The 15684-nt window shown below is 47.7% G+C and overlaps 1 protein-coding gene across 4 annotated transcripts in view; it reads right to left on the bottom strand.

The window, feature by feature from the left end:
• The window catches only part of GART (phosphoribosylglycinamide formyltransferase, phosphoribosylglycinamide synthetase, phosphoribosylaminoimidazole synthetase), a 36007-nt gene extending 20983 nt beyond the window's left edge, over window positions 1-15024 (bottom strand). Inside the window, exons 1-6 of one of the 4 annotated variants that reach the window (XM_033052630.2) lie at window positions 13877-15024; window positions 10254-10311; window positions 10050-10084; window positions 5243-5391; window positions 1031-1126; window positions 255-429 (exon numbers count right to left, since the gene is read on the bottom strand). In XM_033052630.2, coding sequence (XP_032908521.1) covers window positions 255-429; window positions 1031-1126; window positions 5243-5387 — 416 coding nt within the window. In that variant the 5' untranslated portion in view covers window positions 5388-5391; window positions 10050-10084; window positions 10254-10311; window positions 13877-15024. Of the gene's footprint in view, window positions 1-254; window positions 430-1030; window positions 1127-5242; window positions 5392-8525; window positions 8697-9776; window positions 10085-10253; window positions 10312-13876 lie in introns of those variants that run through there. The other 3 variants (XM_033052629.2, XM_033052628.2, XM_033052627.1) reach the window with 3 other exon arrangements.
• Window positions 15025-15684: the final 660 nt, after the last annotated feature.

Below are 15684 nucleotides of genomic sequence, written 5' to 3' on the forward strand. Positions count from 1 at the left end.
GCTCCCTGCCTTTCCCCAGCAGGCAGACTGACAAAAAAATAACAGGTTGTCCTCCTGTGAACTGAGCACTGAACTTTCATTTCATTTTAGAGCAGGAGGACCCATTTTTGTCAGAGAGAGTCATGGTAGGTGATCCTTTGAAACCTTTGCAGATGTTCTGTCCCAAAGGTATTGACAGATGAGCAATCACTGGATTGGTTTGGATATCCTGCACACTGTCAGTGAGAATGTATCTAAAAGGACAGGGATTGTACCTGTTGATAAAGGCACAGGCTGCTTTGGGGTCAGTGAAGGATTTCCATCTGGCAGTGGGGATGTCATGACGATCCAGAAAGGCTTTGGTGAAGCTCTTACTGGACTCCAGCTGAGCTGCCTTTGCTGTGGGGCCAAAGCACTGGATCCCAGCTGCTGTCAAGTCATCCACAATTCCTAAACACAAAACATGTTATAAATCTTCAGAAGATTTATGGGAGTCAGGCCAGCCAAGTCCAGGCTGCACTGATTCCTTGGAGCAAGAATGCCAGGAATGAGAAATCATCTGTGTCTGCTTTCCTCACTGAAAGCAGGAGCAGGAACCCTGCACCACTGCAGGCCCTCAGGATGTGCTGGGTTTGGGAAAGGAATCCTTTTAGGGTTTAGGAAAGGAAAGGAAAGGGATCCCTCCTTGGTTTATGACACCTTTGAGCTAAGAGGTCAACATGAGTCTTTGGTGAAGATGCTAAAAGGTTTAAGCAGAAAAACTATCAGCATGTTTATAATTAGTTTGTTTGTTTTTTTTTACCAAGACTCAAATGATAATTATTTCAAAACATAGAAACTCCATAGGAAAACCAAACCTGGCTTTCCTGCTCACACACTACCCTTCAGAAATTCCTTTTCACCTGGAACAACTCTGGATTTCAGGGAAACTGCTCCAGAGGATCTGTTTCCATTCAGATTGGAAACATGCTGAGTGATGCACAGATGAGGACTGAAATCTGTTTTTCTTCCTAAATGCTGAAGGCTGTGATTTCCAGCTTGTGTCTCTTACCAGCAGCAAGAGGAACCTCAGGACCAACCACCACCAGCCTGATGTCCTGGTCCTTGCAGAACTGGGCAACAGCAGCGTGGTCACTGACTGGAACAGCTGTGGGAGACACAAAACAGGGGAAGATCCATCCATGGGTGCCCCTCAGGACTGAGGTGTCACAGAGCAGCCACAAGCATCACCTGGGGGCTGGCACCTCACTGGGAACCTGGAGGAGTGAGCCCACACTGCCAGACTCAAACCCCAGGCAAAGGCTCTGCTTGGACATTCACAGTCAGACCATAAATCACAGAATCCTGGAATATCCTGAGCTGGAATAAACCCCCAGGGATCATTGATCCAAGCTCTGTCCCTGCCCAGCCCCCAGCAATCCCAGCCTGGGCATCCCTGGCAGCTCCTGGAGCTCTGTGCCCATTCCCTGGGGACCCTCTGGGGAAGAACCCTGCCCTGAAATGGCAAGAAAATAAACTCTAAAGAAAAAAAAAAAAAAGTTAATTTTCTTTCCAGCAAGTGTCCTCCCTGAGGAGGGTCACCATGGAGCTTCACACAGGTACAGACCAGGTTGGATGGGCTGGAGCAGCCTGGGACAGTGGGAGGTGTCCCTGCTCATGGCAGGGGTGGCACTGGATGGGATTTAAGGTCTTTCCAACCCAAACCATTCCAGGGCTGTGTGATTTTATCATCTTGGTGCCAGGAGGGTGTTAGGGATGACTGGTAGAATTCCAACTTATCTTTTTTCTTTCTTTCTGTAGTGCCACCTAAAAATTGCACTAAACTGAGCCCTCTGAAAGTAAAGGAAATTTTTTTTTACATTATGGTGAACATGAATAAGAAGGACACTGTGCTGTCATAATGGCTGAGGATCTCTGGGCCTGGGCTGTTAGAACCATTATCTTTCCAAAAACAAACATCCAAGTGATGACACTTGGAATGCCCCAAAGTCTGCAAACAAAAGCCAAGTCCTGCACCAAAGACAATAATGTCAGTCTCATGATGCAGGAGTTACGCAAAGGCCCCGCAATTGCACGTTTTTATCATGAATAAATAAAGCCAAGGTCTGCAGAGGAGGGAACACAAAAAAGAGATGAGCCCAGTGTGGATTGGCTGCTTGTGCAGGGAGGAGACTGCACACACCAGGGCACGGTGCTGGCAAAGGGAGCACAGAATGCCAGGATCAGCAGGGCTGGGAGAGCCCTCCAGGATCCCCCAGTGCCACCCCAGTGCCACCAAACCCTGTCCCCAAGGGCCACATCCAGCCTGCTCCTGAGCACTGCCACAGACAGTGACTGCAAACCTCCCTGGGCAGCTCATCCCAACCCTCATCACTCACAAAAAATTGTTTCCACTCTTCCATCTGACCCTGCCCTGGTGGAATTTAGGGCCATTTTCTCTTGTCCTTTCCCTTGGGACATGGCAGAAGACTGGCAAGGAGTGCCAGTCCTCCAGCCAGTTCCTGGGGAATGATGAGAGAGGAAGGAGATGACAGCATTTTGGTCAGTGTCCACTCTGTTCCCCCTACGCTGGATGAATAAATTCACAGAATCTTTGAACTCCAGACTTGTTTGAGTTGGGAGGGACCTTAAAGCTCATCCAGTGTCACCTCTGCCATGGCAGGGACACCTCCCACTGTCCCAGGCTGCTCCAGCCCCAGTGTCCAACCTGGAACTGAACATTCCAGGGATCCAGGGGCAGCCACAGCTGCTCTGGGCACCCTGTGCCAGCCCTGCCCACCCTGCCAGGGAACAATTCCTGCCCAAGATCCCACCCAGCCCTGCCCACCCTGCCAGGGAACAATTCCTGCCCCAGATCCCACCCAGCCCTGCCCACCCTGCCAGGGAACAATTCCTGCCCCAGATCCCACCCAGCCCTGCCCACCCTGCCAGGGAACAATTCCTGCCCAAGATCCCACCCAGCCCTGCCCTCTGGCACTGGGAGCCATTCCCTGTGTGCTGGCATTCCAGACACTTCTGTCCCTCTCCAAGCAGGGAAAGGAGAGATCCTGGAATTCACCCCAAATTTCTTGCTGCAGGTGTGATCTCATATGAACAGTGAGAGTGGCACAAGATTTACATGATGAGGAAATGTCCTAACAACAAACAAGAAGGAACAAATCATGTTGTTTATCCATGATTTTAACTTTCCTCCCAAACATCATTTTTCTCAGGTTGTTGACTGAAAGGAGACATTTCTGTGTTTGTGTTTCACTGCTTAAAACATCAGCTGGACTTTGCTTTAGAACCAGACAGGAACATCCCAGACCAAGGGTTTCAAGGGTGGAGCTTAAATTTAGGAGCACAAGTCACACTGAGAGGTAAAATGTGACAGAAGGAGGTGTCAGGATGGTGAAGCCAGTCACAGACACACCTGTTCATTCAGCAAGCCACTGTCTGTGCTTCTGCACCAAACTGCCCTGATAATCCACCTAAATTAAATATAAACCTGTATTTAAGCACCTAACCTAAATCAGACTTTATTGCTGGAAACAATTACCAACTCAGATCAACCACAAATACTTTTTTTTCTTACTTGAATACAAAATTTGACTAATTTAAGGTTATTTATAAATTTCAGCTCACTATTTCATGTTTCAGTAATCACCCAAGACCCAAAGCTGCAATCCTAATTAAAGGCAATTCCATGACACACAAAGGGAGGATGAATTTTCAGAGGAAAATCTTGATTTTACCAAAAACCCCCAGAAACCAGGAAGGAGTTTCCCAGATATTCCCAGATATCCCAGGTATTGTTGCCCACACAAAAAAACAAGGTTTATGTGTTTCTGTAAAGCTGTTCCCCATTTTCCACCCTGAGTTCAATCAAGGCCCCAGTGACAGCACTGGGATTCCTGAACAGGGCAGACAAATTCTTTCCTTAAAAACCCACATAAGTCAAACTCTTCATAAATTCCAGGTTCTTCTGGGGTGGAAGATTTTTCTCCCAAAGCACAGGTGAAGAACAAAGCCATTTATTGCACATGGGAGATTTCATGGACCTGGCTCCAGATCAAGCATTTTAGTGCAATGGTTTTTATGGGATAAAAGAGAAAAAAAACCAGGGGAAGGGGAGTAAAAAGGCACAGCTTGGAAAAAAAACCTCTGGAATTCCCATTCCCCAGCCTGGCACTGACCCCATTTAGGGTAAAGGGGTTTTTTGATTTTCTGGTCTTGTCAAGCTCTTCCTTCCAGGCCTCTCCTCAGAGGCCAAACAACAAAAAACTGGAGGGAGGAGCTCACTCATGATGCTGAGACTGGTCAAAGAAATGAAGGACAAAGTTGTTTCAAAACAACTAATTGTAATTAAGCATTCCAGCAGAAGTCTATTCAATAATTACCTGCTGTACAAGAACATGGCAGCACTCACATTTCCACAGGATTCAACAACACACAAAGCTCTCCCACAGCAACACAAGTGCAGAAAATGGATGTGTCTGCTCCACATTCACATGGATCCTGTGTAAACTCAAATTCCACCCCTTATCACATGCTCTGAAGGGAAAACTGAAGGCTTGGGTGGGTTAAAGCCCCTAAACTAAACCAGGATCTGTGATGTAAAGGACACAGGAATCTCTGTGGTCTGGACTCATTCCCTAGTGCCAGCACCTCAGACCAGGCTTTTCTGAAATGCAGCTCCAAATTTCAGATGTTCAATTTGCGACATCTGAAGCTTGATTTCTCAAAAGCAATAATTATGAAAATTTTCAATTACAGCCAGTCAGAGCTTAATATGCTAAACCAAGAGCTCCAACCAAGCAGTCAGGGAAATATTAGAAGTTAACCTTGATTTCTTAAGGTCACTAAGACAAAGAATGAATTTATGTTGACAGTGACAGAGTGTTCTTGCCACAGGTTGTGAGGATCATGGGGTTTCAACACACTCCTGAGAGCACAAGAGGCAATTTAGGTGGCAACCACAGCTACTATCCCAGATTCCCAAAGGAACAGCTCTGCCTGAATCCTCCAAACTCAGACCTAAAGAATGAGATTTCACAGCTGAGATCCTATAAAATTAATTACACAACTTACACGAGGCTTTGCTCAGATTTCTTTTTCTTCTTAATTGCATCTAAAACCTATTTTATATGCCCAAAACCTTAAAAAATGGAAATCCATCATCATAATTATTATTATTTAATTATCATCATCCTTTCACACTACCAGCTGGTTGAATATCCTGGTGGAATGACCAAATTTAAAAGTGCTATTATTTTAGTTTTACCTGAATTGGAGATTTTCCCATTGTCAGCTGTCCCTGCATTGCCTGGAGCCACAAAGACGTGTTGGACCTGTGGGGACTGGGCCAACTTCCAGGCCAGGGCGTGCTCCCTGCCCCCGCTGCCGATCACCAGCACCCGCTCAGCCATGGCCCTGCGGGAGAGCAGCACAAAGGGAATCAGCTGCAGTTACCTGGGGAAAGCATTTCAGGGATCATCAAGTGCTGGAGAGCTTTATCAGATGTGATACACACTAAACCTCTGAGGTTGAGCTGAGCCAAGCATGGCAGGAACCTGTCAGGAAAATCATCCTGGGTTTGATTGGAAATTTCTCCCGAAAAACCCTGATGAGAGACCAGGCTGGGAACCGCAGCCTAGAGAATCCCAGACTCCCAGAAGGGTTTGGGATGGTTCAAACCCCAGAGAGCCCCCACTCACTGTGTGCTGTGTGTAGCAGGCTGAGGAGAGCAGGACTCAGAGCTCAGAGGCACAAAGAGAGCAGAGTTTGGCAGCCCCTGGTTAAAAGGTCCCTGCCCCAGCATTCCCGCCCCACTGCTGACCCTGCAGGCAGCCAATGGACAGGAACTCAGCCACTCCAGCTGGGAACAGGGCACAGGAGCTGCCCCACAAATGCTCCAGGAGTGAGAGGCAAGAGCTTTGCAGGACAGCAGCAGCTCATCCTGTTGTTTCCAAACAGCAAAATTAATTCTGTCCCATCCCAGGTATTGTTTTCAGCTAAAAACTGTTCATTAATCAGCTTGTGAACATTCTCTTTATATCTACAAACCAGGATCTGCAGTTTTGCAATCAATAAAAATAAGTCTATGTAGTCAACAGTATGATAAGTAAGGGGTATGATGCAAATTATCATGGAATGGTTTGGGTTGGGAGAGACCTCACAGCTCATCCCATCCCAGCCCAGCCATGGCAGGGACACCTCCCACTGCCCCAGGCTGCTCCAGCCCCAGTGTCCAGCCTGGCCTTGGACAGGGATGGGGAGTCCACAGCCCCTGTGAGCAACAATTCCATGGAGAATCCAAACCTGCAAAGGTCCAAGCCCTTCTGATGCACCCACAGTATGAACCAGAGTGCTGGGAGCTGCATGGGGCCATGCAAGACATTTTGGAGGCAATGACTGAAAAGCTCTGAACACTTCATGGAAAGGAAAGGCTCTGAGCAATGAGACAAGGAATTAACTTCCAGCTCTGCCTTTCCTTGGAGAGAAGCACAAAGCCTTATGGAAAGGAAAGGCTCTGAGCAGTAAGACAAGGAATTAACTTCCAGCTCTGCCTTTCCTTGGAGACAACCAAGAGGCCTCATGGAAAGAAAAGGCTCTGAGCAATGAGACAAGGAATTAACTTCCAGCTCTGGCTTTCCTTGGAGAGAACCACAAGGCTTCATGGAAAGGAAAGGCTCTGAGCAATGAGACAAGGAATCAACTTCCAGCTCTGCCTTTCCTTGGAGACAACCCCATGAGGCCAGCAACAGGTGGAATTAATAGCAGAGTTCACTTGAGGAGTTGTGGGGTGTCCAGCCCTCTGTCCCATGGCAGTGAGGTTTGGAAGAAGCCATGACCATTGTGCTGGCCAGGGGTGCATGGCTGAGCACGTCAGCAGCTGGGTGTGCACACACAGCTTGCGCACAAAGTACAGCCTGTTCTCTGAGCAGCTCTGGGGAGACTCACTGCTCTGGGTACTCTCCAATATTTACTGATGGAACAGTTCTCTTGTACTGACAAAATCCACTAGGATTCAGAAAACAGTAAAAAAAGAAAGGGCATAATTTATAATTTAAACTAATTATGTATGTCCTTATTTTGAGCTAAAATAATTGTTTGATTTGGGAGGGAGGGACTTTAAATCCCACCCAGTGCCACCCCAGCCATGGCAGGGACACCTCCCACTGTCCCAGGCTGCTCCAGCCCCAGTGTCCAACCTGGCCTTGGGCACTGCCAGGGATCCAGGGGTAGCCACAGATGCTCTGGGCACCCTGTGCCAGCCCTGCCCACCCTGCCAGGGAACAATTCCTGCCCAAGATCCCACCCAGCCCTGCCCACCCTGCCAGGGAACAATTCCTAATTCCCAATATCCCATCAAACCCCACTTTGAAGCCATTCCCTGTGTGCTGTCCCTCCCTCCCTTGTCCCCAGTCCCTCTCAGCTCTCCTGGATCCCTTCAGGCCCTGGCAGGGCTCTGAGCTCTCCCTGGAGCTTCTCCTGCCCAGGTGTCACCCCCAGGTGTCCCGGGCTGGCTCCAGAGCAGAGGCTGCAGGGATCACCTCCCATTCTCCCATTGTGGGGGCAGGAACAGAGCCCAGAGCAGAGTTTAGGACAAAAGGAGCCACGAGTGTCCCTGATGTAATCCCAGCACACACAGCACAAGCAGGGTCACCCTCAGCTGTCACTGACCCACAGTGTCCAGTGCCCCAGGTGAGCCCAGAGCCCACCTCTGCAGGACAGGAGAGCATGACAGGACACAAAATATATCTTAGAAAAAAAAAAAAACAAAAAAAACTAAACAAAACCCAGGAGATTTCTAAGGGAAAAGCAAAAATGATCCAAAGCAGATTTTCAGATAAGTCTGTGCCTTTCCCTCATATCAGCTGCTACAGCTTGACTTAAGCTGCCCTGATGAGGCAAAATATCTGGATTAGGCAAAACATCCTGACAGAATAAAGTCAAAATAAACGTGGATAGAAGAATAAAACATAGAAAATTAACACTGAGTCATTCATTAACAACTAAACACACCAGAGCTAACATTAAACAGTAGTTTCATGCTGGGGGAGACCAACAGGTTTCTAACCCAGTGTTGGGCCAAATACAGATATTGCAAAGTTACAGACATGTTGTCATTATAAAACTCCATGACTACTTGGAATAAAAAAGCTCAGGTTAGGCTAGAAATTATCAGTTATGGTATAGATGTTTGGGAAACCACATTAGGCTCAATGCTTTCATATTTCAATTCAAGCAAGAAGAGAAGATGAAAGAATGAGGGATACAACAAAGATGTGAATTAGATAAAGACAATAATATAATAGTAGGGTGGAAGAACATTTATCACACAGTAGGCAGCTGCTCCTTGAAGTTAAACAAGCATTGCCAGTGATGCCCAGAGCCAGTGGCCACTAAAAAGTATTTTTAAGGAAATTTTATCAACAATAAGTTGAAATATACACAACATGATTTTTGGAAAAATAATTTTAAAACTTTTAAAACGTTAAAGAAACTGAAATTTTTTAAACTTCAAACCAGGATGGTTCAAACCCCAGAGAGCCCCTACTCACTGTGTGCTGTGTGTAGCAGGCTGAGGAGAGCAGGACTCAGAGCTCAGAGGCACAAAGAGAGCAGAGTTTGGCAGCCCCTGGTTAAAAGGTCCCTGCCCCAGCATTCCCGCCCCACTGCTGACCCTGCAGGCAGCCAATGGACAGGAACTCAGCCACTCCAGCTGGGAACAGGGCACAGCAGCTGCCCCACAAATGCTGCAGGAGTGAGAGGCAAAAGCTTTGCAGGACAGGAGAAGCTCATCCTAAATATTCTAAACAGCAAAATTAATTCTGTCCTATCCTAGGTATTGTTTTCAGGTAAAAACTGTTCATTAATCAGCTTGTGAACATTATATCTAAAAATTAGGATCTGCAGTTTTGCAATCAATAAAAATAAGTCTGTGTAGTCAACAGTATGATAAGTAAGGGGTATGATGCAAATTATCATGGAATGGTTTGGATTGGGAGAGACCTCAAAGCTCATCCCATCCCAGCCTTGCCATGGCAGGGACACCTCCCACTGTCCCAGGTGCTCCAGCCCCAGTGTCCAACCTGGAACTGAACATTCCAGGGATCCAGGAGCAGCCCCAGCTGCTCTGGGCACCCTGTGCCAGCCCTGCCCACCCTGCCCAAAATCCCATCCACTAAGCCCACACTGCTGATCAGCACACTGTGGCCACCTCCAGGGATGGCAACTCACTCAAAGAGTCCCCTCCTTTTCTTCCCTGAGATAAGATTCTGGTACTACTGGCAGCTGAAAGAATTCATCACATGCAGGACAAAGTTTTCTATGGGAGCAGTAAAGAGAACAAGCCATGTCCGATATTGTCAAATGATATTTAACCATTTTCTACCAAAATGTGAGTGAAAATTAAGTTTCACACATTTGTTTTGAAGCTCAGTGTTATTTGTGCATCCCACCATGGTATCCTAGCAACTTTTATTTAGGAATGTGGCTTGAGAAGAACTTGTGGTGGCAGTGCCAGTTTAGGAAGCTCAGATGTAGCCATGGCAGCCTCTGTTTTGCACTGGCACTCAAAGATGTCATGGAGGCCCCTCTGCTGCCCAGGACCTCACTTTAAAAATTATGATCCCAAAAGGCAACATTCCTTTTTATTTTTGTCATTTATCCAGCAGTCAAAAATTTGTTCTCAAAAGGCCTAAAGTCACTCACAAGGTAGATATTTACTCTGTGGGGATTATCACACCCCCAGGATTTTTGCAAGCAGCATGTGAAATCATTAAAGATTCCAAACCACAGGATGTCATTACCTTCTGCAACCATTGTCTGCTTTGGTAAAGGAGGAGGAGATGTTTTAAAATGAAGAGAAGGAACATTTCAGGAGAGGGTCTGTTGTTAGATCCTTATATGAAGTGAGGACAGGAAAGAAGAAATGAGTTAATCACTCCATATATCCAGGAGGAGAGGAGGCAAGGACAGAGTGCAGACAAGGAGATTCCCAGAGTTTATCCCCAAAGCCAGCAGGGAGGAGCAGCAGCCCAGAGAACCTTTATCCTCACTGTAGGGAGGCAGCTGGGGCTCACCAACAAACCAGAGAGCTCTTCCTCACCACCAGGGCCTGTGGAGCAGAGAAAATCAAGTGAGGGAGGCAAACCCCACAGTCCTGAGAGCCTTCCCCATCCCCATTCCTGCACTGGGGAGCCTCCAAACACAGGGAGCAGTGACATCAGGCCACTCAGGTGCTGTCCCTTCCCAGGGACAGGAGCCACCAACCTTCCCAAACTTACCCTGTGCACACAGCTGGGGGTTACACTCAGCTCCTTGGCTGCATTTATGAACACAACTCTACAAGAAAACATAAACTCCTTAAGCAATTTATTCCCAAGTGTGATGCAAGATACCTAAATATTCAATCTCATCTGGGTGGAGTATTTCAATAAGGCAGTCCCTTATCACCTCACCTCAAACTACAGCAGGAAAGGTGCAACTACAATCAGATCTCTGCACTCCAGCACAAGCAGCAAGGGCTCTGACTGAAGCTCACTGCTTCAAACAGTGTATTTTTTTTAAAATTAAGTTCCAGTGCTGTTGGTTTCCTCTGTGCTCCTCTGTATCTTTGCTTCCCAACACTGAGATTCAGGAAAACTGATGCAAGTTTCTTTGGATCAAAGACATGGTTCTTGTCCAGAGTGTCTTAACTCAGGGCCAGGATGGATGGGGATTGGAGCAACCTGGTCTAGTGGAGAGTGTCCCTCAACAGAGCAAGGGGCTGGAAGTGGATGAGCTCTGAGGTCCCTTCCAATGAATTCCTGCCCTTCCTAGAGCTGAGTGAAAAATGGCCAGCAGTGCCAGCACTTCCCCAAACACTACAGACCCAAGCCCAGTGTCAGTGGGGAGGCTCAAATCCATAACCCCAGCCCCTGGAGAGGAGCTCTCATCACTTGGCTTTGGACTAAAGGACAAGGTTCATTCTTCCTCCTGCAGGCAGGCAGGAGAAGAGGAAAAAGAATTCTCACAGGAGGCAGGAAAAACCAAATTGGGAAGGATGTGCAGTTCCCACCCCACTGAGGGCTGTGTGTTTCTGACCCCAGCAGCCTGAGCTGTTTATGAGTTTCAGGGGTTTTTTCATAGACCTGTTATGGGATAAAGAAATCAAAAGAAGGGACTGGAGAAGAAGCCAGAACTAGCAACTTCATCCTCCCAACTCCAAACTTGAAACTTTCTCAACTTCAATTCCCTCCTAGGATCCACCCTGGCATCCTTTACTCCGCTCCCAAACTCACCCACAGCCAGGCTGTGTGACCCCAAACCCCCGTGGGCTGTGCTGTCTGAATTAACCCATGGATTATTCCTTCCTGCACATTCTGAGTGCTCCCAGGGCTCTGAGCCAGCCTCCCCAGGGGATCTCTGCCAGCTGCAGGTTCAGCGACTGCGGGTGCACATGGGGCTGAGCTGCCCTTGCCTGGGGCAGCTCCCCATTGGTGCCACCAACCTCTCCCCCTCCAGGCTCTCTTTCCCTCTCCCTCCCTCCTGCCTGTGCCAAGGGAGTGCAGTCTCTTGGATCAGGAAAACAATGCTGGAAAGCTGACACCGAGGTGGTAACCGGTGCAGCAAAGTGAATATGACTGTATGGAGAGAGAAAGGAAACAGTCCCTGCCAGTGGCTGCAAGTTTGCATCCCCATTCCCACCTCCTGCCCCAGCCTGTTCCTGCTCCCAGGGAGAGACACACCAGCAACAGGCGTTGGGGAAGACATCCACCTCTCTCTGCATTTTTTCCCCTGTGTGGCTCAGTTTCCAGAGGGAATTCACCATGCCAAGTGTGTGGGCAGCTCTGAGGTACAACAACAAAACAGCCATGGCAACCAAATCTGCAAAATGGCCAAAATGCCACGAGGGAAATGCAGGTTTAGGTTGGGGCAGGATTAAGCTCATCCTGAAGGAAAAAAAACACAGCCTTAGAAAACTTTTCACTTTCTCAGACTTCAATACATGAAGAGCTGCTTAAGTAGCTTGGAAGCCTCCAGAATCTGGTGGCAATTATGATTTTTAGTTAGAGCTTTGGGTTAAATTATCTTTTTTTGCTCATGTATTTTATTTAGGAGAAATTCCTGGCTCTCACCTGGCCAGATAGAATCAGGAAAGGTTTAGGTTGGAAGGGAGCTTAAAGATATCCCATTTCACCTCTTGCCATTAAAACAAAATTTAAAAAGTCATTATTATATGTGTCTTTCATGGCCCAAACTGAAGCTCTGCAAGACAGGCCCCTTGTGTCCAGATATGATCCTCCAAACAGCTGGATTTGGCATTTTTCTAGACAAAACATTCCCTCAAGTTTTGCTGCTAAAAATAAAGAGGATCATAAACTTTTACAGCCACCCCCACAGTACTAAATTTGACACCTTAAGGGATGAAGGATGCTGGAAGTGCTCAGTGTTTCGTACCATGATGAGGGGGAGAAACACCCTTGAAATGCAATTTCTGTGTTACCCTTTCAGCTATATACACAAAATAGTGGCAGAAATATTAACTCTGCTCATTAATTCCAATACCTACTGGATAAATTTTAAAAATGCTTAAAAAGCTGGTAAGCCCCCAACTTTACAAACATCAGGGAAAGAATCCAAGTGAATCAAAGTCCAAAACCAGAGAGGTTTGAAGTTTAATATTTACTTCAAGCAAATATTTCACCACTTTGGCCGTGAAGGCCAAGTTGTGAGGGGATTGCTGTGAGGGCTGAGCTGTGACGGGGATGCCATGAGGGCTGTGCCAGGAGAGGATTTGCCATGAAGGGGATGCCATGAGGGCTGTGCCAGGAGAGGATGTGCCATGAAGGGGATGCTGTGAGGGCTGTGCCAGGAGAGGATTTGCCATGAAGGGGAGGCCGTGAGGGCCATGCCAGAGGATTTGCCATGAAGGGGATGCCATGAGGGCCATGCCAGGAGAGGATTTGCCATGAAGGGGATGCCATGAGGGCTGTGCCAGGAGAGGATTTGCCATGAAGGGGATGCCATGAGGGCCACGCTGAGAGGGCCATGCCAGGAGAGGATTTGCCATGAAGGGGATGCCATGAGGGGTGTGCCGTGAGGGCCATGCCAGGAGAGGATTTACCAAGAAGGGGATGCCACAAGGGCCATGCTGTGAGGGCCATGCCAGAAAGAAGATTTGCCATGAAGGGGAGGCCATGAGGGCCATGCCCTGAGGGTACTGCTGTCAGGGTTATCCTGTAAGCACCAAGCCATGAGGGAACTGCCATGAAGAGGATGCTGTGAGGGCCACAGGGTGAGGGCCATGCCAGGAGAGGATTTGCCATGAGGAGAGTGCCATGAGGGCCATGCCAGGAGGGAATTTGCCCTGAAGGAGATGCCATGAGGGCTGTGCCATGAGGGCTGTGCCAGGAGGGAATTTGCCCTGAAGGGGATGCCATGAGGGCTGTGCCATGAGGGCTGTGCCAGGAGGGAATGTGCCCTGAAGGGGATGCCATGAGGGCTGTGCCAGGAGGGGATTTGCCATGAAGGGGATGCCATGAGGGCCATGCCCTGCGGGTACCGCTGCGGGGGCTATGCTGTAAAGGACCAAGCCATGAGTTGACTGCATGAAGGGGATGCTATGAGGGCCACGCGGTGAGGGCCATGCCAGGAGAGGATATCCCACGAAGTGGATGCCACGAGGGCCATGCCCTGAAGGTACCGCTGCGGGGGCTACGCCGTGAGGGCCAAGCCGTGCGGGGATTTGCCCTGAGGAGCGGGGATGCCGTGAGGGGCGCCCCGCCATGTTGCGGCATGGGCGCACATGGCCCCGGGCCGCCCCCCGCGCCCCCAGCCCCGCACGGGCAGCGCGGGGGCACCGACAGCCAAAAACCCCGAGCGAGCCGCGGCCCCTGCGCGGCTCCAGCGCGGCTCGGTGACTTACTGTGCTCCACTGGGGATTCGAGAGCGGGAAGGATCCTCCGCCGGGCCCGGAACTACAGCACCCAGCGAGCACCGCGGCTCCGGCGCGGGAGGAGGGACCGGAGCGTGTCAGCAATGTCGCGACAGGGCAGCCGGAGTTCCCTTTGGCACAGAAATTCCTCATGGCTGGGACTGGGAGGCGGGTGGGGAAAGGGCGACAGGCGGCCCAAAGACCTTAGCGATTTTTACTTCATCCATCATTTGCCTCAGAGGCTGAAGGTGGTGGTCTGTGAGGGCTGTGCAAAAGTGGATTTTGTCTCTACATTCCTTGAAATATCACATAGGAAGAACTCCTTAGTTTGTCCCACATTTGAACTTTCTGCTGTATGAAACTGAAGAGTATTGGACAACGTTTAGTCTAATTTAGCATTATAATTGTGCTGCAGTGCTGTTAATAAAACAAGATTTGATCCATAATTTTCCTCCCTATAATGTGAAATTATGTGGAAACTTCACTGTTCTTTGTAAATTACCTTAGGAAATAAGGTTCAGTGTTATTTTCTTTTGCATATGTAAGCACACCCCAGAGTCCTGCTTTGAAAGGGAAGAGTCACATGAATAAATGCTCTAAGTAGGATTGATGATTGTAGCAAACTCCTATTACTGAAGCCCCATAATTTTAATAATTGAACATTACCAGCAACAATCACTGGTCTTGACAAGATGAAAGTAACATACTTAATTAATCTGAAAACTACCTGACACTTCTACTGAATAAAAATTTAAATAAAGGGAGTTTATTCAGCAAGCAGATATGGAGAAAGCAACAACAGTTATTTTCCCGTAGAGGTGTGGATCTTCATGTGTTTGAGGAGGGACTTTTTGGAATTATCACATTAGTTCTGTTTATAAGAAGTCAGAGGGAAATATGCAGCACATGCTGAAGTCCTTCTCTGGCTTTTTGGGGCACCTTTCTTCATGTTTTTTGACATGCCTGGTTGAGAAAAGGCCATTTGCATCAGCTGAATCTAAATATGTCTGAAATTGTTGAAGTGAAACTTTTTCAGTCTTTAGTTTTATATCAAAAATTACATAGTGTTCTACCAGTAAATGTAACATATATTAATGTGAGCATGGCATGAACAAGTAAAAGGACTTCTTAACTGTAACTACTTTGTATTTTAAATGGAATAAATCAAGTGTGACATAAAAGCAAGCAAATTAATCCAAGTCTCTGATTATTTTTTTTTCTCCAAAGTCAATATTAAGGCAGATGAACAGGACACAGTGAAGAATGATGCTGCTTTTAAGGGGTCTCACAATGATTATTAAACAATATTGATGTCGAAATTTTTAGACCCCAGCAGTAATTAAACAGTTTTACTTGGGTCTTTATAGAATCCCAGGATGGCTTGGGTTTGAAGGGACCTTAAAGACTATTTAGTGATTACCATAAGCAAGGATGCCACTCACTAGGTCATTTAGAGGTATTTAAAATTTATTATTACATGTTAACTAACTCCCCTAAGTTACTACTACAGAAACTGTGTGGGGAGAATCTTCCAGCTGTAGGATTATTCAGCTTTACAGCCTGTTTAAACACCCACATAATTAAAATTTGATTTGATTAAGGCACCAGGGCAGCACTGAAGGGATCCCTAGAGTGGCTGTACTCTGGACAAACTCATTTCGGTGCATTCCATCACCGCCAGAAAAGCTCCGGCTTTCCAGGCGGGCAAAAGGCGCACTTTATTTATCCACCTCCCTTTGCTTTCCCCTCTTTGTTCCTTTAATTTTCGCGGCCCCGCTGCCAGCCCCCGGAGCACATGT

This window comes from Catharus ustulatus, chromosome 2 (genome assembly GCF_009819885.2).
Source record: "Catharus ustulatus isolate bCatUst1 chromosome 2, bCatUst1.pri.v2, whole genome shotgun sequence".
Lineage (NCBI taxonomy): Eukaryota > Metazoa > Chordata > Aves > Passeriformes > Turdidae > Catharus > Catharus ustulatus.